Below are 21919 nucleotides of genomic sequence, written 5' to 3'. Positions count from 1 at the left end.
CGAGGTTAAGATCGACAACCATAACTAAAATCTTTATGGTAGCAATCAACCTTGAATCTTGGTTAATCAATTCTTAGAATGTCATTTTTTTTTTTTTGAAAATCCGTTATTTACAACGGAACAACTTTATTTCTCACTGTGTCACTAAAATAATCTTATGTCACTCTTAAGCTATCTTTATCGCACCTTGTTTCTTGAATTTTGAGTTTAATCCTATCTATAACTCCAACAATCAGTATATCAATAAACAAGACTAAAATACTTAAACTTTTATTTAATAATCATCCAAATTTAAGAAGATGATCAACTTAGATATAATAAATAAATAAATTTAATGCTATATGTGCTGGCTATGCTACCGCCCACTTGCTGTAGTCAAGAAAATTTATAAAACATGGAAGATTTATAATTTAGATGCCCAGTTGACTTTGTCTGTTCAAAAGTCGTCTTTCAATTTACTACTCCTCACTTCGTGAAGACTGAATAAATTTGAAAGAACCACAGCCTATTAAAATACATCATCATTCCAGTGATGAAACATGAAAATATGAGTGTGAGTTCGTCTGTCACTATCTCTTCACAATCTTCTAGTAGCACTCCAGCATTTTCAACTATAGGTCAGACGCTTGAATTCTTCACACAGTAACAATTAAGCACGCCTGGACAATGTTGCTTCTTTTCCTTTATCGGCTTGATCAAGGCTCTTCCTGAATTCTCGGGCACTCTGAAATGGTACACAATGCAGACATCAGGCTAGAATATATGCAATGGAATGATAACATTTGAATTTGAGAAAAGAGTTAACGTTTCACATATTAGTTAGACCAACAATGTCTGTTGAAAAATACGACCACTATAAATTATAAATTCATACTTTAGAATAAATTTAGCTCCTATATCTGTACCAAGCAAGCTCTAATCTAACTATTTTTCCCAAAAGTAAAGTAATTTTAAACTATTCAAACCCTTAACAACCATGGCCAAATACAAGAAGTAAGGAAGTATAAAATAATTAACATCAAGATACCAATATAATTTATGCAAGCTAATCTGGATTAAAGTACAATAGTCAATACCCTCTCTACCTCCTGCAAATGCTGCTTCTACCTTTGAGAGTCACATGATGATCGTATAACCTTAAATTAGCAACCAACCGCAGAAAATTGAAAGAAAAATAAAAACCAAAGGAAGACCAATGAAGTAATTTGCAACACAAGAAAGCTAATAAACCAGCAATATCCTTTTTATTTTTTTGAAAGTACCGTATCACACACTGTCTTTGTCTTACTTGAATCTCCCAATTCAACAATCTAATTGAGAGCTACTTTTACTTTTTTCAATTATCCACCACCGATCCACTTTGCAAAGAAAAAGGGAAAGCTCTCAATCAACGAACATTGCAAGTTGGAATCAATCAAATAACTTCTGTTAATCAACGTAAATTTGCCATCGAGCAAGGATTTTCTTATGAAAACAAATAAAATTCAGAAGTTTTTTACATTTCAAACTAAACAAAATAAAAATGATCTAACTACATTTTTTTTTCTTTTTATTTAATGCGGATGTGGGTTAAGGGATCGACATGGACCAATTGGTGATGACAATTGACAAGTATATTAGTCATCACATACTGGAAACAGTTCAAAGGAATGATGAAGGCAACTTCAATAACTTTCTTTTTACCCTCTTTAAATTTCTCATGGATTTTGAAACTTATGCAATTGGGCCACACAACATTTCCTGCTAATACAGCTCACTCATTTGCTAGCATGGAGTTGTATCACACCATCTCCATGTCAGCAAAGATATAATGGCAAGAAAGTTGCATCAGCCATTTTGCAGATATGGCACTAACCATAATAACACAGGTAAAAAAACACATTGCTTGACTATTTTGCCATGACTCAAAAAAACAGGAAGCAAGATCTAAGCAGTTAAAACCAAAATGGAACTTAGTCAAACACAAGAACCAAACATATAACAGAATAAAAAAAGTATGAACTGATTAAACTCATAAGCTTATGTTTCAATTTTGTAAATAAATTCAACAATGCAACCAAAATCAAGGTTGTTAAAATCGAGAGTATACTAACATACTCAAGAGAGTAAGGGAGACAGAGGTGCACACGCACTGCAGACCAAGATCATGTGGTTGCTCGTGAAATTAGAGGATAGTGCACTGCATCGATCCTTTTGAGCAGTCGGTTTGAGTTAAAAAGACCCATGTGTTTGCTAAAAAACCTAACCCGGAAAAAACCCAACTTGTAAGGATGACCCTTTTACCCTAGGGTTCCATTCACAAACCAAAATGTAACCAAATGTCTCTCACCAGCACGCACTCTCATCTTCGACAACACAACCATCACCACCATTGCAGAACTGAAATTGTTTTTTGCTGAAACTAGCTTCATCTTAGTCGGCCATCACAAGTAATCATCTCCGACTCTGGCATCAACATTGCCAAGTTGGTCATTGTTTTCATCTTTGACTCTGTTTTGGATTTTTTCTTCTTAAGTCTTTCTTCTGTTCTTGCTGCTGCCATTTTGGAGAGTGTTCTGTAATGTATTGGATCTTATTATGAGTTCTTTTTTGTCTATATTATATCTAATTCATACCCAGGTCTATAAGTATAGTTTTTTGTATACTTGTAACTCTTATGAGTTGAGTTACAATCCCAGAGTTACAATTTTTTAGCCCCCTTCAGATCCTATTACAATCCTTGAATTTGACAACATTGTCCAAAACATCCAAGTAAATAAAGACTCCTAAAAAAGTATTCATCCCAGTTCACCATAAAGAGCTATTCAACAAATTTAATAGATTTAAGGCAATTGTACTTCCATAAAATCTCAGCAGATGAATAATGTTTGCCACTTTTGTGAAGAAACAAGATGTAATTAACTCAGCACAGCAGGGGCAGAAAGAGGGGGTGACCAGGTGGGGCCAGGGTCACTCTCAAATTTTTTGAAGCTCAGTATATTTACGATAAATGTTGTGATCCTCTTAGAATATATGAAAAGAATTACTTTGTTCTTGTCCCCTAGAGAAGTTCTGGCTCTACTCCTGGCTCACAGTATATCAAATAATACACATGTAGCCAACATAATGTATTTCTACTGCTTGACAAGTCACACAAAGCATAAACTTTGATAGATGTTTTTCATGCTTTGGTTACATTTTGATGCTTGTATTTTGTAATTCAATAAGCACTCTTCAAAAGAACTCATCCAATCCCAAGTCATCATGAAGGATTCAACAAACTCCACAGATTTAAGATGACTGTTGTCCTATTAAAGTTTAGACTGATGCAGTTTATATGAATAGACAAAAAATTATCATCCCAGAAGTTTACAAATACACACCTGCTGCTAATTTCATAAAATTACACTCCCTGAACAGGATAATCAAAGCTTATGAAAATAATGGAAAGAGAGAAGGACAGGAGGAGCATTGCTAATTTGTTAGACGATGGTCTAACCAGACAGTTTAAAGGTAGAAGATGCTAGTAGATTATTGCACCAAAATTACATCATCCAACAAAAGTTCGAAGTTAAGAGAATTTTAAATCCAATCAAGCATGTATATTTCACCATAATGGCATACATAACACTGCTAAACAAAGTTGTCAATAACTTGTAACTTAAACTCTCTTTAAACTGAATACCATATCAAGGAAACAGTAGTTGTAGGTTGTACATAATATTTTTGTATCAAAACACATAAATTATAACTGACCAATCAGCATAACGGTAAGCACCACCATACATGAGTCCTAGAAGGAAAAAGATGCCAAGAAACAGGTGGATTCGCATGTCTTTCATTTCAAACTGTTCTTTGCCTTTCTTTAGGCAAAATAAACAGCGTCCAAAAAGTACAGGAGATTAACTACCCAAAAAATGCCTTACATTTTTTTTTTTTGTTCAGCAAATGCCTTACATAATTCTCAATCAATTTCTAAACAAAGTATTCTATCCTCGCAAAAATCCCGTTTGCAACAAAGCTAATGAAAACAAACGCATCATAATAAACTTCTCAAAAAACATTTGTAGAGAAGAAAATAAATAGTAAAATGAATCTAACTTCCGTGAGATAAGTTATACACACGAACTTTTGTAGAAGAAGTTAACATAAATCGATGCGAGAAGTTTAATTAATTTTCCTTTTTATTTTCTTCTCCAATAAGTATTTATTGAAAACTTCATCAAACGGTATCTCAGATGAAATGATATTCCAGATTCCGAATGAAATATGTAGTTCTAAGATGGAGTCAGTTTTCCGGTCCCTTAACAATCACCACGAGTTTTGAGTCTACACCCACTATAACTAAGAGACCTAACACAATACCCTATTAAAAAAAACTGAAGAGAGCTTAGCGAGAAAAAGAGATGGAAGAAGAAGAACGGACCGTGGATTGAACAGGAGGCGGATCAAATTCAATAGAGTGAACAGACATCTTAGCTATCTCGGTAATGGCAGCGTCTCTGACCTCGCCCAAATCACTCGTCAAATCCTCATAGGCAGCCTCGAACGCCTCCTGCCAGAACTTCGGCAACCTGATCCTGCGACTGTTGGTGTAAACATCCCACATGTGCCTCACCACCTTCTCCCTCTCCTCCATTTCCTGGGCAAAACATCAAAACCACACCCATCACATTGCGCTGCACACCCTAATTCACTCACTCATAATAATAATAATGACAATAACAACACTAAGGCCAGAATAGACTCACGAGAACATCGAGATCGTCGTGGATGGGAGAGTCCATGTCGTTGGAAAGCGAATTCAGAGTGCCGGACCACCGCAGAGAGACGGTGCCGGTGAACATCGACCAAAACGCCAGCAGCAAAATCGCCGCTAACGCCCAAAACTTATACTTCCCTTTCCCAAACAGACCCGAATCCAATGGTTCCTTCTTGGCACCCGCGGTGGTGGTCGGAAGCCCCTCCTCGTCCTTCATTTCTCACTCGATCTAATTAATTAATTAATTGATAATAGCTATCCCTAACGTGAACTCAGGCAATGTATATGATAGTGGTTTCTCACACGAGACGCGACGCTACTACCTGTTACGCTTCAACTTCATCGCTTTCGAACCCGATCGGATTTTCGAAGAGTGCGATTGGGTTGGTAATGCAAATGAATTATTTGTTTTGTTTGTTTTTGTGTTTGTGATGAGATTGGGAGCGACCGTGTTGTTACTCAGATACACTGCGATGCCGTTGCGGTGCAATAATAAGAAAATGACGGATTTGCTGTTTCCTCCTACGGCAGGGACAAGGCTACATCGCGTGGGCCACCACTTTTTATTACATTCGATTTAATTGACTTTGGTCGTACACGATATGGGACAATCGTCACCGTCCATTTCACGCAATTGCATTCCGCGTTTTAATGCCAATACTCGTATCCGTTATTGCTCCTTGTGGCAACCGACACGGGACGGCACCGTTTTATTATATATTCAATTTGGAAGTTAATATTTTTTGTTATTTCCCTGTCTTCTTCTTGCATTACAAACATTATATTAAAATGCCTGAAAATTAATTTAAGTACTTCAAAATAAAATAAATATCAAATTTTGTCAATAATTCTTTTTAATTAAAATAAAATGCTCACAAATTAAGGATTTTAATAAAAAATTTAATCTATTTGAAATGAGAAAATTTATATCAAAATAATAAAATAAAATATTATATACCATATATAAATCGTTCAAATAGCGGTAAAAAAAATTATTTTTATATTATTTTTCTTTCATTTAATTTAAAATCAAGGGATGTAATTATTATTTTTTATTTAATTATAAAACATTGAAATAATAAAATAGTAATTACTAATTATAATATTTTGTTAACGATTTGATGACAAGTTAATACATATAGATATGTTGAGATATAATGTTAAATCTAATTTGTATAGCTATTACTAATCTAGATTTCATTTTTTTTCTCATGTTGATTTTAGAAATTGAAAAATTAAAAATATTCTTTCTCTCTTAAAAGCTACCTACACTACCAAAGTTTTTCGTAGGCGTTTACCCAATTATAACCCTCTTTCTTCTTTGCCGTTCACTCCCAAAGTTCAGTCATGAACCCTAAGTCATGAGAGGGAAATCCAATCCCATTTCTCTTGTCTCATTTTCAATTTTTCTTTCTTAATAATTTTATTATTTTCCTTTTAGATTCATTTTTATTTCCATTTGATGATTATGGGAAGCTCTTGTAAAGAGGAAGTGACGTTTTAGTTTTTATGGAAGAGCATGTATTCCATAAAGTGTTTTATGCTATGTGACACAGACACTGATATGACACAGATACAGATATGGAAATACGTAAAATTTTTAAAATGTATGAGAACACAAATCTATATATTATATAATTATGAATTATATAAATTGACAATAAAGATTTATGTGTACAAGTATGTTTCAGATTATTTTTTGGAGCGGAAAGATGTTTTTCATGACTGGTTCACAATGATTTGTTTCTTAGTTTTATAATCATAATAACAATTTATACAATAAAGTTTGAATTTTGAGAAAATTAATGTATTTTTCCTTTTTAAAATTGTGTTAGAACCATACTAAAATTGCCAGAAATCTAATAAATACTTTTTGAATTTGACACTTTACGGATACGTGTCCTATAAGTGTCATACGAGTGTCGGTGTCCGATCGACACACCATTTAAGAGGAGTGTCCGAGCTTTATAGGTTTTATGGCTCTAGCTTAAAATACATTTTCTTGACAAGTTGTATATGAGGGGAAGTTGTTGTATATTAGAGCATATTGATAATGTATCATTATTGTATCCAATATTAATGGTGGAGCATATAGTGTATTTTACCATTAATATGAATATACAACATTGCTAAAACTATACAATTTTTCTTTAATAACAAATGAAATAAAATTGAGGCAAAAAGCGGTTTGGTTTAAAAAAATCACAAATGCTTGTTAATGTGCATATTTTAAAATTAGTACTCCAATAATCTAATGAATCAACATTATCATTGTCATTACAAAATATAAATATATTTTTTTGAGAGGATTACATATTAATACAAATGTATTTTGTATATTTTTCTTAACTTCGAGAGAGATAGAAGGCTTTTTTGAATGCCCAAACCCCATGCATACATTAAAATCTACCAATTACAAAAGATTTCTATGGCAAAACATTTTATGTCTTTACTAAGTTTGAAGGAGGTAGAAAGCTTTCAGCAGTCAAACCCCATATATTAAAATCTACCTCTTCGATCTTCCATCTCTCTTCCAATTCTCTTTTATGGTTAGCTGATTGTTCACCATATCTGGAAACTGTGACTCGAGTCTTGCCACTGTGTGATACATTTATCCCATCTACGTACTTGTAATCCTCAATTACTGATTCTAAACTTGTTTCCCAAAAAATGTCATTGTCTTCTTTGGTTCTCATTGTGAGTAATCTCGAGTCTTCAAACTGAACCAAGAGACCAGATCGCTGGCTAAAATAGCCCCATATGGTGTGGTGGATAATCTCGAAGTTTGATCCGCTTTGTGCATCACGAATTGCTGGACTTGTTTCCAATTTCAAGATGAAGCACTCTTCATCATTGATTATTTTCTCTCCTATGCATGCAGCGTCCAAAAATAAGTTAGCCGTTGCCCTTGGATCCAATCCCTAATAAAAAAAAAGTAATTTAATCATATTCACAACTCAATTTATTTAGATTAATTATTTACAACTCTTTATAGAATGTGACACTATATTATAGATGAAAAAAATGATTTTAATTGCCCTCATACTGAAGTTTAAATTATTTCTTTTACATATTTTAATTTTTAATTGGCGCATGGATCGTATAAGCTGCCTACAACTACTCTTAATTTAATTTATTTTTTACTGATAAAAAAAATGTTGAATTTTATCTTACATTCGTTCAACAAGATAGTACAAGTTACTTTTTTTTAAAAATGTTTTTTTATTATTTATTGCTTCCAACGATGTTACTTTTTTTTAAAAATGTTTTTTTATTATTTATTGCTTCCAACGATGATTAGAGTGACAATATTTTGGTGTGTAAAAAATTTGCATGAATTTTTCATAAAAAAAAAAAACTTTTATAGGTCACATAATTTTGGATTTTTTGTTTGTCTTTGAACTTATTTCACCACTCTCAAAACTTCACCTCACACTAAAAGATTTGGAATGTTGAAGATTGGAGAGAAATAACTATTCCTAGTGAGTTATTTAACATCTGTATTAATTACAAAAAAAAAGATAATATAAATGTTGGAGAGAAAAAAGAAAAATATTTGTGAATTATATCCATTTGTTAATAAAAAAGATAAATTGAAATAATAGTTTATACTAAGAACATTGAAAATTTCTTGGCAAATTTTAATTGTCAGAAAAATTGGAATTGTAATGTTTGAAAGATTGGAGCTAAAATGCCCATTTACATAATCTGAAAATTCAATTAACATTAAAAAAACTAAAAGCCCATCTTCATTACAATATATTATGAAGGCAAAAATTAAATTAATCTAAAAAAATGGAACTCATTTTGGCGCATGCAATTATTAAAAAGCAATGATATATCAATATTTTTTTTCTTCTCTTTTTTTTATATTTACAAAAAAATTGTTTATTTTAATAATTACCCAATCTTGAAAAAAGAGGTTGTGAATACTAGGATTAATGTACCTGAAGGAAACGACGTAGTGGTCTGGGAGCACCTTTTGCAATTGGTGTTTGCTGGTTAGAAGAATGGCGCCAAGAGATCTTGCCATTGCTACCGCAACAAACCTTGCAACCTGACACAACAAGCTCTAAACACCACAAATCGGGGTCCTTCTGCCACAAAACGAACCCTCCCATCTCTTCCGAGCTTTTCTTCACCTCAATGCTTTCACCGGTCTGGTGAAAATCTGACGCAACAATCTTTATCTGCCCAATCACACACATACTATCCACCGCATTCAATGCTGGCTGTCCTCCCGTTGCTGCTATATACTGTTGCACTATATACTTTGCCGTTGATGCTTCCTACACACAATCAAATCAACACGGAAACCAAATGATAAACAAATGTATATAGCATATCTATCGTAAAGTATGCATGCATTCGTTTGCTTTTTTAACAGTTTCTGATTTGAGATTGATTCATACGTAAACACTGCATGCATGTCAAACTGTTGAATTAAGGAATGCGTTTGTGTACTAGGATGGAAAAAAATAAGGTGTGTGTTGTTACAATGGAACAATCTCTGACTGGACGGTGAACGGAATGACCTAATTGGACCTGAAGAGGGATAAGAGGGGATCCAACGAGGTAAAGCAGAAAGCGAAGCTCGTTTAAGCGCGCTGCAACTGTAGGGGTGGCCAATTTGTCTTCTGTTTGAGCCTTCATCCACGTTAACATGTTTTGCCACCGCAACGTTACGTTGCTTCCCATGGGTGTGAACATTTCTTCGGGTATTGGTATTTCAAGAACGGTCTCCAACCCATCTTCTCTATCGATGTTCGGACAAAGCCTCCTCAGGGATGACTTTGCAGCTGCTTGTTTCATCAGTTTGTGTGTGTCGGTCTCTGTCGGTGTTTTATTGTGGGTGTTGGAGAGACAGTGTACGAGGAATAGGTTGATTGAAGAGGTAAGACGAGTAAGGAAAGAGAGAAAAAGGAAGAGGGTCAGAGTCAAAGGCTAAACACATTTGTATCTTGTTCTACCTGTGGAGGGGAAACACGAACCTATCTGAGGACCAAAATGAGAGGGTGAGTAGGTGCCCATTTGCCTAAGGCTCTCCTTGCTTCTAGGAACACTGTGGCCACAAATTGTTGCTCATTATTTTTGTTGTTCAAGTTTCTATTTAAAGATTTCATCCACAAATTTTCGAAATATTGTTTCTATTTATTGAGCTTGCATTGCATCTATCAGTTATAGTTATTCTCCTTTATTTCTCTTCCAAGTCTTTAGTGTGTGTTTGCCTCCTAGTTCATCCAACACAATGTTAATCACTCTCTATCCTTTTTATTATTTGGTTTAGAAAGTGTATTTTTTTCATTCAAAGTTGCTGTTGTCGAAAGGGATTTTCAAACACACCCTAAATCTCTGTTTATGTAAAAGGAAAATGTAGAAACATTGAAATGGGAGACTCGTTATTAACCAATTCGAGATTCTTCGAAGTAATCATTTTGTAGGATGAATAAATGACGAGGGGTGCATGCTTAATAATAACTGGCTTACTAATTCATCTAATTATATTAATTAAGAGAAATACCAATTATATAATCTTTGTTAATAATTAAAATTTATTAAAATCATAAACTTTATGAATTAAACTTCCTTTTTAACAGAGTTTCACTTATGTATAGTTTACAACTTTGAATAAATTTTATTTAATTATGTGAACCATGGAATATTAACTAAATTAAATACTTGATTGCTACTGTAAATCACAGAGTACGTATACATTTAGAAATGGGAAGGTGGATGCTGAAGAAATTTTCTGTTTACCTTGGTCTTAGATGAAAAGGAAAGTATATGGGTTCAGTTATTCATTCTCTGATTGGATTCTATATCATATGGATTGCTTATATTCGCTGTAGTACCTGTATCTTAGATCTAGGGAGTGGGTATCTTAAGTTCTAAAGCAAGGTTGGAATGAGTAGAGGTGTTGAGAGGGTTAGGAAGTAGTTTAAGTGTTTTGAAGGACCTTTGTAGGTTAATATGGTGTGAGCAGTTCCCCTGTCTTGTTTTCAGATTTGTGCCAGTTACATTGATCTTAGGTCTGGCCAAAGAGGATTTCTGTCTCTGCAAGTTTGCAGCAGTAGGAAGATGGCCTTAGTAGGAAGAGCAGAAGTCAGACAAAATGGTGAGGAAAGACTGGAAGGAATCTGTCATGAGGGAGGAATGTTGTCATGGTTGGAGGAAAGTCGAATGAAGGGCAATGAGATGTGTTCTAAACCAGCAAAAAGCTAAATTCAGTAAAAGAAATAGGAGAATTATAGAGGAATAAGGAAAGAGGTTCTGAAGGTGTAGCAGCTATGGTGAACACGACAGAGGTGCAATGTTAGCTTATTTCATGGACTTAAGCATGTGCTGTGATATTCAAATATGATTCTCAATAAAGTTTTGTTAGAAAAGGTTAGGAATAGGAAGCAAGGAATGTAAAAACTCTGTTTTTGTTCTGTCTGAGTGGGGTAAATTGTAAATTATATTGCATTAGTGTTGTTGTATAAGTGTTGGAATATCCTTAAAATGCTTTTATCATCTTTGTTGAAAAAAAAATACAATCTTCTAATAAAAATACACAATATACACAGCTTTTTCTTACAAAATCTAATCATCTGAACTTAAACAACGAAATACAAAGCTGGTTGATGTGTATGAGGGACTTGGATTACATTGAAGCAGTGGTATGGTCACAATTGGAAGGAACAAACTTTACAGAGTTTGTTGATATAGTATTCCACATAATGGTGAATGTAATTTTTTCAGATGACACATTTTAAAAGTTATGTCCTTTCAAGACTTTAGCAACAAGTTCGAAACACAGACACTAGATATTCTGCCTGGAGTTAGTTTCTGTAGTTACACTGTTCCTGGTACTCTTTTTGCTGAAAAGCATCTCCATCTCTTCCAAGGACTTGCCCTTGGTTTCGGGCAAGCAAAAGTAGAAGAACAACCAAGCCAGCACAGATATACCAGCAAACATGAAAAAGGCACCCCCTATAGTGATTGCTTTGTAGATTGAAATAAAACTGGTGGAAATAGCAGCATTGGTGAGTCTGTTGACTGCAACTCCTATACTTGCTCCTTGTGCTCTCAACTTTAGAGGGAAAATCTCTGAGCTATACACCCATGTGACAGGTCCAAGTCCCATGTTGAAAAATGCAACATATGCATAAGTGGCCACTATGCTAAGACTCAAGGCCCACAAGAGCTTCTCATGGGATTTATCCACCATTGTCAAGCTGAATCCCAATACGGCAAGGCTACAAATCATTCCTCCAGTGCTTAGAAGCAAGAGGCGTCTTCTCCCAACTCTGTCAAGAAAAAAAGTGGCTATTATCAAGCAACACACTTTTGTTATGCCTATTCCAATGGTGGTAAGCAAGATCTTGTCCTTACTGGTAACACCAGCTTTCTTGAAGATTCTACCACTGTATAACATAACAGCTTCAATTCCAGTTGCATGCTCAAAAAAGTGAATCCCCACTGCTGCAATCAGCATCCACCGAACAGCATAAGAGGGCCTCACAATCAACTCCTTCCAAACCCCTTCACCACTGCTCTTTTGAGAGACTGTAACCATTTCCTCAGTGGAATTCTCGTCAATCCCAGCAGCACTCTTTATATCCTTGAACCGAACCTCAGCTTCTTCTTCAGTATCTGAAACTTGTAATAGAACACTCTTTGCTTTCTCCAAACGCCCTTGCATCACCAACCACCTCGGAGACTCAGGCATTGCGAGAATGCCCAAAGCCAAAGCAAGTGAAGGAACTGCTGCAATACCAAGCATCAATCTCCACCCAAGCTTCAAAGTCAACTTCCCTAACAAGTAGTTTACCACGTAGCCAAGTAAAATTCCAATGCCGATACAAAGCTCGGGTAGGGAGCTTAAAAAGCCTCGGGATTTAGAAGAAGAGATTTCTGCAGAATAAACCGGTGCTATCAAAAGAGCAAAACCCACTCCAACACCCGCAACACTTCTTCCAACCATTAGAACTGCGTAGTTTGGACCATATCCCATGAGAACTGAACCAGCAAGGAAAAGGAGGGCTGCTGCCACGATTGTGTATCGCCGACCAATGTAATCAGCGGTCCTTCCTGCAACTAAAGAGCCTACCAATGCACAAATGTTCAAGATGCCTGCAAGAATTTCTTGTTGGGTGTCACTGATTCCTAGCTCCTCCTTTATGAATATCAGTGCTCCACTCATAACACCAGTGTCTAAAAGTCACGTTCATTTTGTAAACGAAAAGAGAGGTTTATCAGACAAAAACAGAAAGCTCTATATAAATATATATATATATAGAAGAATATCTTTGATGAGTCATTTAAGGATTGTTGGTTATGTTATAAACATGTTCATGATGCTAGGAAAAGGAAGTTATAAGACAAGGGTGAGCCTATATGATTTTGGTTAGCTATCATATAACCTTTGTGAAACATGATTTAATTTGAAATTAGAAGTTGAATATATTAATTATGAAGATGTTGATCCAACTTTATCCAAGCAAATGTTTAGTTGTGTGTAATAATAACTTGATATTGTGTTCTCTATTGACAATCAAGATAATCTTGAAAAGACACACTAGAGTATGGTGTATTATTTTCTAGGAAAATGAATATGGTGCATTATGTTTTGACATATGTTTAATAAGTTGAGGGAAGTTTTATTGTAAATTGTAAAAAAAATTAAATCAAGGGAGAGTTTAGTTTTATAAATAGAATATGATGGGTTGCATTGATAAAATGGAAAAATAAAGAAGAAGGCAAAAGAAAGAGGAAAAAAGAAGAAGTGAATATACCATAACCAAATATAATGGATATCATGGAAGTGACAATTGAACATGAAGTAGCATATCTTGAACCTTTGCCCTCTTGGCTACCTTGCTCCATGATGTTGATGTGTTTCTTCAGTTACCTTCTTCCTTTAGATAAGTAATGAGTAATAATTGTGTTTTGTTTCTTCTCTGGCTTGTTAACAACTACTATTAGACAGTGACCTTGAGAACTGGCTAACCAAACTATGAAACTCCTTCAATTTGAACCCTGTTTGCATATAGTATACAAATTAATATAATCATTAAATTTTAACCAATTTAAAATCACAGGGAATGAATTTTTGTATGTATTCAAACAATGGAAAAATTCATTTTTTCATAAATAAAAATTCACAAAACAAATATTTTATTTATTGTAATAATCAATGTAATACATGTGATTAATTGAAAGCAGTTGATTAGTTTACAAAGTAAACATGAAAGATAAGTATACCAAGTAAATTCGATATCATATTCAATCCAATACCTTAATATTGTGTTCGTAATTTTAAAATTTTAGACAACTTAAAATTTAAAAGGGTTTCATTTAAAATTTCAATGTTTTAAAAGTATTTTGTTTGAATATATCAGTTTAAATATTTAAAATTTCAAAATTTGTTTGAATCAATTTTTTCTTTAATTAAAAAATAACATAGAAATTTTCACAAAAAGAACATAAAACATCTATTTTTTACATCATCTATTTTCTCTAATAGTATATTGTGTTAAATATTTACCAAATAACATATTATACCAAATTATTATCTAAATAAAACAATTTACTTTAACAATTCAAAACCTAGTTTCATTCAAAACTTGATTTTAATTTTATTTTTTTATTTAAAATTGAAGAAAAGAAAATTTTAAAACTTTAAAATAAAATTATCTTAAAAAATAAATACTATCCAAATATGCTAGTTTTTTCATAATAATTATTTGGTACAATATATTATTTAAGTAAATATTAGATAAAGTATATTATTAAAGGAAATAAATAATTCAATTATGTTAATTTGGTTAAAATTTCAAATAACATATTCTAAAAATGTATTCGTTTTTTTATATAAATAAAAAAGAAATAACAAAAAATATATAAGATAGTGTATTACTACCATATACATATACTGTGTTACTATCCAATTCTTTTTTTTTATATGTTGTTCTCTTGGAGGACCTAAAAGTGGGTATTAGTTAATTTTGAATAAGTTGTAGTTTTTCATATACTTTTCTCTATTTTTTTTTTTATGAGCTTTTATGTATAAGAGTTAAGATAATTCTGAAATATCTCTTGATATTTAATTTATTTATTGTTAATAAATAGATATATATAAAAAATTGTTCATCTCGGGGGCTAATGTTATTAAGATTTGGCATAAAACAAAATCTAAAACTGAATATACTGATAACAAAAATAATTTGACAAAGTTATCAATTTTAAAATTATAAAAAATAATATAATTATTATGCTTAAGAATCTAAAATTGAATGAGGTATTATACTGGAGAGCAGAACCAAATTATTTTGTTCAAGTAATAATAAGAATGAAGTATGATTTGGTTTTGACACAAATAATAAAATTAAACTCTGTTTAATCACTTTTTGTTAAAAGCAGGGTGATGAAAGCGTTTATGTTTTGGATTTGGTAATAGAAGTTTTTATATGTTGACACAAACCTAACTTGAGAATGATTATGAATGTAAAGGATATATAGTGATTGAATCATGAAAGAAGAGTGAATTCACCTTTTTCTGAACAAAAAAAAGGACGTCAGGAATTAGTCTTTGTTCTTCATATATATAACGTCAACGTCAATGTCATTGTTCCGGACAAGGCATGGGTTGAGTCTTCGAAGATTGGTAATAGATTCATTCTTGCATGAAAGAAAGAGTTTGATTAATAAGATTAGGATCTTGAAGAGTTCAGCGGAAGTTTTGAAACTGATATGGTCAAAATTAGAAATTCATCCCTTGAAATAAAAACTGAAAGGAACATCAAAACTCAAAAATAGCATCTAATAGCATAATGACTATGTAATTTCGATGGAAACTAACAAAGTAACTGAACTAACTATCTCTTCAACCGCCTTCAAATTAAAATATATTTAACAACATTAATTATGGAAAAAAAAAACAAATACCGGTACTTTTTTCTATATATACCTAAAATTACTTTTTTTTTTTACAGCTACCATCTATAATTAGTTAATTTAAAAAAACTACAAGATGTATTTGTATAAACAAAGTAAGTCTAAACATTATGTGAGACTAGTTGTACCATTGCTGATGTATTGATCTTTTTATCACTCCATTATTCGTTTGGTCGTTCTTTTGTTCTCACTTCAAGTTTCTTTCTTTAATTGTAAGCGTTTGGTCAGGTTGACCTGAAAAAGGTATTTGTACATAGTGTATATTAAGAACGGATTAAAAAGGTACATTACACCTTTGTAAAGGATGATTTATTTATAGTGTTTAATCATGGGTCATTGGTGGTAATGAGTCAAATTTATCATATATCCTTTTATCTTTAATTCTATGTTATCTTTAATTCTAGGGAGGTTTCTTGATTTTTCGTAGTGTTACCCGGATTTGGTAGGACATGTCCCGTATTATCAAAAAGTTCTTGCAACTGTCTTAACTTAAATATGTCTTGAATTGGTCGGTTGGTCACCGAAACTGAGTACACAAAATCTACGAGTTGAATTTATTAATTAAATAAAAACTAAATAATTTTAGTTAATAGTCAAAAATATTAATTTAAGAATCAACTAAATTACATAGTATATATTAATTAAAAAAAAATATTTTTTAGACATTACGCAATATTTCCATATAAAATTAATCTTTCTTATCTTTTGGTTTCAAATAAGTAGTACTTCATTTCTTTTTTATTATTAATTTATGTTAACACCCCTAGAAATAAAATAACTATATTAATATTTTAATTATATTTTTTCATATTTTAATATAAATTAGTAATATATATTACTTTTTTTTTTATTGGCAATAAAAAATAAATAAATGGGAACCACTTCAAGGATGGTTCAACCCTTATACATAAAGAGCAAAACACCTTACCATACTCCTACCACGAAACACCTACCTGAATATCTAAGGAACAACCAAACTAACTATAGGAAAACATTAAATTATCATCCTCATACAATCCACTGGGTTCAAAATCCAATTAGAGTACCTGAAGGAAGCACAATGAGACTTTGCGTAAATCCACGACCAAACCTTTACCTGTACCAAGGCGAATACTTCGAGCGCATCTACCACCCCCTATCAAAGGACACACAATTCCTATGATTCCAAATACCACTCACAACTCCAACCCAAATAGCTCCCCAAACGTCATTAACTGAATCTGAAGCCTGACTTAACCTGAACTGTAGAAAGTTTGCCAAAGGATCCTTATGAATAACGAAGGATACGCCTAGCCACTTAAAACAAAGACACCAAACACGCCAAGCAAAATCGCAGACGGAAAACAGATGACTGGACGACTCTTCCACCATCCCACACAGACAACACAAAGGATTCTCAATCACCACCCCGCGTCTTTCCAGATTTACCCTAGTAGCAACCTTATTCTCTATCACCCTCCAAGCTGTGAACAAAGCAGAAGGCAAGGCTTTGCACCTCCACAACTTACTGTAAACTGGAGGGACCTCCCCAACTGTATCCTTCCTAACTTGAACATAGGCTGAGTTAACCGTAAAAGTTTTGAACCCCCCAGCCTTCCAAATCCAACAATCTTCCTTCCCCAGTTCCAACTTCGCCCCTTGCAACAGCTGAACCAACTGCTCCTCCAGAGGCTTCTCCCATTTGAAAAAGGATCTACGCCAAACAAAGTGCCACACCCAAACACCATCAATCCAATTCCCAAGCTCAGCCACCTTTGCATCTTTAGCCAAACTAAGGGAAAACAGTCTCGGGAAAACGACTTTCAAGGCTCCACAACTCAGCCAACTATCCTCCCAGAAAGAGATACCCTTCCCATCACCAACATCCCACTGAAAACCATCTTCAAAACTTCTTCCCCAACCCTCCGAAGCCCACACCTCCATCAAATCTTTCCACCAAAGGGAACCCTTTCTGATTTTATCCACCTCTCTCAAATTTCTCCAACCACCATATTTAGAAACAAGGATTTCTTTTCACAAACCTCCTTTATCCGTACCCAACCTCCAAATCCACTTACCTAACAAAGCCAGATTAAACTTCCTAAGGTCAATAACACCAAGGCCCCCATAATCACGAGGCTCACAAACTTTTTTCCAGGAGACCCAAGCGATCTTCCTACCATCAGAACCCCACCCCCAAAGGAAATTCCTTTGTAGCCGAACTAGCTTCTCTGCCACCACAGACGATAACTTGAATAGTGACATAAAAAAATAGAGGAATTGAGGACAGAACGAACTTTATCAAACAAATCCTCCCAACCAAAGATAAACACCTACCTCTCCACCTTGAAAGTTTACCGTGAACTCTCTCTAACACCCCGCTCCAAAAAGCACCACGCTTGTGACTTCCTCCTACCGACAATCCTAAATAAACAAACGGGGTCACCATCACTTTACAATTAAGAATAGCCGCAAAATGTTGAAGCAAGCTCTGACTCAACCCCAACCCGCCAATTCTACTTTTCAAAAAATTCACCTTAAGCCCAGAGGCGAGCTCGAAGCAGAGTAGAATCACCTTAATATTGAATACACTTTTTGTATTAGCTTCACAAAAGAATAAGGTGTCGTCAGCATATTGTAACATATTTACTTTCACATTAGCCTTGCCAACCACCAAACTGTCAATCAAACTCTTCTCTTCTGCCATCCTAGAAACCCCAGTCAATCCTTCCGCAACTATAAGAAAAAGAAACGGGGCAAGCGGATCGCCTTGACGAAGTCCCCTCCTAGGAATAAACTCCCTAGTTGGGCTACCGTTCACAAGCACAGAGACGGAAGCAGATTCTAGGCAACCTTTTATCCAGCAAATCCATTGGACACAAAAGCCCAGCCTTTCAAGCATATAATAAAGAAAATCCCAACTTACCGAGTCATATGTCTTCTCGTAGTCAACTTTGAAGAAAACACAACTCTTCCTTTTCCTTTTATATTCTTCCAACACCTCATTAGCCACTAACACACTGTCTAACAAGTCCCTACCTTCTAGGAAAGCTGACTGTCTAAAATCAATAACTTTACTTATCACCTTTTTCAGGCGTAAAGACAATGCTTTGGAGATAATCTTATAGAGACATCCAACTAACGAAATAGACCTGAATTCGCCAAGTTGCTGTGGATTTTCGACTTTTGGAACTAAACATAGGAATGAAGCATTTGAGCCTCTAGGCCAATTACTCTTAGACGCAAAATCCTTCACTGCTGACAACACATCCAACTTTATAATTTCCCAACAATACTTTAAGAAACCAAAATTAAAACCATCAAGGCCAGGACTCTTAGAGCTATCACAATTCCTTTTATCACAATATATATTACTATATTGTTAGAATAGATTGTTAAGTGATTTGTTTTTGTTAAAGTATATTTTTTCTTCAACAGTAGCAATAGCAGGTTGGCACACTCATTGTGTGTTGCGTCATGAGCAACTAGCATCAATTCAACTCTCTAATCACCACACTCTTTCGTTTTTCTCGGAACTTAATCTGCAACTTGTCTTTTAGAAGTTGACTTGCAAGACCCAGTTAAAATTATGTTTTGGGGTTTTCACTCTACCCACTTACTCATAGTCGTGTTACTGCAAAATAGCTTTAACTTAAATATTAGTTAAATATTAAAATAATGATATATTAACAATCTTTGTTTTTTTTTATTTAAAATTTCATTGTATAGCTCATGAGGAGGTGAGGTTTAGGTTGATTTGATAAGTCCAACCAACAATCGTTATGATTGATTTTATATCATATAATTCAACCCCGTAACAATCCCATAAAACCGATTCATGAGGTGAGGTTTGCACCCACTTATATACAATGAAATGTCTTAATCTCTAGTCGAATTAATCTCTAGTCGAATTAATCTCTAGTCGAATGTGAGATCTCCAACACTTCTCTAAATATTATCACATTAGTAATATTTAATACAAAGTACACAAACATTCTCTGACAGATACTAGATACTGTATCTCGACTACAACACAGTTACACATTCTGCCTCAGATCAGTTTGTGCAGCTACATTCCTACTATAGTTTTTGCAGAAAACCATCTCCATCTCTTCCAAGGCCTTGCCCTTGGTTTCAGGCAGGAAAAAGTAGAAGAAGAGAAAAGCCAATAGAGATATGGCAGCAAACATGAAAAAGGCCCCGCCAATGGTGAGTGTTTTATAGATTGAAATAAAACTCATGGCAATAGCAGCATTCATAACTCTGTTAACTGCAACTCCTATACTCACTCCTTGTGCTCTCAACTTCAGAGGAAAAATCTCTGAGCTGTACACCCATGTGACAGGTCCAAGTCCCATGTTGAAAGAAGCAACAAATGAGTAAGTAGCCACTATGCTAAGACTCAAGGCCCATAAGAGCTTTTCCTGGGAAACATGAACCATGGTCAAGCTGAATCCTAATACTGCAAGGCTGCAAACCATTCCTCCAGTGCTTGAAAGCAAGAGGCGTCTTCTCCCAACTCTGTCCAGAAAAAATGTGGCTATTGTCGTGAAAAGGATTTTTGTAACGCCAACTCCAATGGTTGTGAGCAAGAGCTTGTCCTTAGTTGTAACACCTGCTTTTTTAAAGATTCTTGGACTGTACAGCATCACAGCTTCAATTCCAGTGGCATGCTGAAAAAAGTGAACCCCCACAGCTGCAATCAGCATCCGCCGCACAGAAGAAGAGGGTCTCACAAGCAACTCTTTCCAAATCCCTTCACCATGGTTCTTTTCTGGGATCTTAACTGTTTCTTCGGGGCAATTCTCCTCAGTTATCCCAGCAGCAATCTTTATATCCTTGAACCGAAGCTCAGCTTCTTGTTCGGTATTTGAAACTTGCAACAGAACTTTCTTGGCTTTCCCCAAGTGGCCTTGCATCACCAACCACCTTGGAGACTCGGGCATTATGAGAACGCCTAAAGCCAAAACAAGTGAAGGAACTGCTGCAATACCAAGCATCAATCTCCACCCAACCTTCAAAGTCAACTTACCTAAGAAGTAGTTTGCAACGTAACCAAGTAAAATTCCAATACCAATGCCAAGCTCGGGTAGGGAAGCTAGAAAGCCTCGGGATTTAGCTGAGGAGATTTCTGTGGAATAAACTGGTGCTATCAGAAGAGCAAACCCCACGCCAATACCCGCAACACACCTTCCCAGCATAAGAATTGCGTAGTTTGGACCATACCCCATGAGAATTGAACCAGTCATGAAAAGGAGAGAGGCTAGAGAGATTGTGTAGCGTCTACCAAAGTAATCACAGGTTCTTCCTGCAGCTAAAGAGCCTACCAATGCACAAAGGTTTAAGATTCCTGCAAGAACTTCTTGTCGGGTGTCGCTGATTCCAAACTCCTCCTTAATGAATATCATGGCTCCACTCATAACACCGGTATCTGAAATTACATATGTATGCAGGTATCAAACGTTTTCGCTAGACCTACCCATGCATTTATCTAAATTCACGTCACATAATTTAGCGTTTAAGAAGGTTACCAACTGATTTAAAAAAGAAAAAATCTTTTTATGTATTATATGTGATTCCTCTAACAATACAACAAGAACGTTAAACATGATTAATGAACACTAATTTCAAATATTTCTGTAACAAATGCAGAGAGAAGAAAGACGTAAATTGAATATTACCATATCCAAATATAATGGATATCATGGAAGCGACTAAAGCACATGCAAAAGCATATTTGTTGAACTGCTCTTTTTGACCTGGTATCTCCATGACATGCACTCTCTCTATGAAGTTTTTTTCTTCCTTTCTGGCTACTTTTTTCTAAACTCTCGTGTCTTGAACTAAACTTGAACACGAGTATGAGCAGAAGATGGGTCCTCTTCTTATATAGTAGCAGAAGATGGTGGCGTAGCTCCTCTTATAATTGGATGAACAGTAAAAGTTGGGTCTGATGGGTCTCACCACTCTAGAGCAACAGATACTTCACTAAAAAAAATGGAATTTACCTAATGTTAATATACTTTATGACAATTAATTAAATGTTAGAATACTTCACTAAAAAAAATGGAATTTATCTAATGTTAATATAACAATTAATTAAATATTAGAATACTTCACTAAAAAAAATGGAATTCACCTAATGTTAATATACTTTATGACAATTAATTAAATGTTAGAATACTTCATTAAAAAAAATGGAATTTACCTAATGTTAATATATTTTATGACAATTAATTAAATGTTAGAATACTTCACTAA

The 21919-nt window shown here is 34.3% G+C and overlaps 4 protein-coding genes across 4 annotated transcripts; all 4 read right to left on the bottom strand.

Annotated features, from left to right (window-relative positions):
* Nucleotides 1–384: 384 nt before the first annotated feature.
* On the bottom strand, nucleotides 385–5271 carry LOC137810207 (uncharacterized). Its single transcript, XM_068611363.1, has 3 exons — nucleotides 4731–5271; nucleotides 4406–4621; nucleotides 385–724 (listed from the first exon to the last, which is right to left on the bottom strand). The coding sequence occupies exons 1-3, from the start codon at nucleotides 4956–4958 to the stop codon at nucleotides 650–652; spliced, it is 519 nt and encodes a 172-aa protein (XP_068467464.1). The 5' UTR covers nucleotides 4959–5271; the 3' UTR covers nucleotides 385–649.
* Nucleotides 5272–7057: 1786 nt separating this feature from the next.
* On the bottom strand, nucleotides 7058–9649 carry LOC137810208 (uncharacterized). Its single transcript, XM_068611364.1, has 3 exons — nucleotides 9239–9649; nucleotides 8689–9030; nucleotides 7058–7662 (listed from the first exon to the last, which is right to left on the bottom strand). Exons 1-3 carry the CDS (start codon nucleotides 9551–9553, stop codon nucleotides 7183–7185), a joined length of 1137 nt encoding a protein of 378 aa, XP_068467465.1. The 5' UTR covers nucleotides 9554–9649; the 3' UTR covers nucleotides 7058–7182.
* Nucleotides 9650–11278: 1629 nt separating this feature from the next.
* On the bottom strand, nucleotides 11279–13612 carry LOC137810206 (probable polyol transporter 3). The gene is made up of 2 exons (XM_068611361.1): nucleotides 13519–13612; nucleotides 11279–12937 (listed from the first exon to the last, which is right to left on the bottom strand). The coding sequence occupies exons 1-2, from the start codon at nucleotides 13607–13609 to the stop codon at nucleotides 11544–11546; spliced, it is 1485 nt and encodes a 494-aa protein (XP_068467462.1). The 5' UTR covers nucleotides 13610–13612; the 3' UTR covers nucleotides 11279–11543.
* A 5986-nt stretch (nucleotides 13613–19598) lies between these two features.
* LOC137809587 (probable polyol transporter 3) lies at nucleotides 19599–21515 on the bottom strand. Its single transcript, XM_068610700.1, has 2 exons — nucleotides 21340–21515; nucleotides 19599–21089 (listed from the first exon to the last, which is right to left on the bottom strand). Exons 1-2 carry the CDS (start codon nucleotides 21428–21430, stop codon nucleotides 19696–19698), a joined length of 1485 nt encoding a protein of 494 aa, XP_068466801.1. The 5' UTR covers nucleotides 21431–21515; the 3' UTR covers nucleotides 19599–19695.
* Nucleotides 21516–21919: the final 404 nt, after the last annotated feature.

This window comes from Phaseolus vulgaris, chromosome 2 (genome assembly GCF_000499845.2).
Source record: "Phaseolus vulgaris cultivar G19833 chromosome 2, P. vulgaris v2.0, whole genome shotgun sequence".
NCBI lineage: Eukaryota > Viridiplantae > Streptophyta > Magnoliopsida > Fabales > Fabaceae > Phaseolus > Phaseolus vulgaris.
This window is presented reverse-complemented; position numbering and strand designations above follow the sequence as displayed.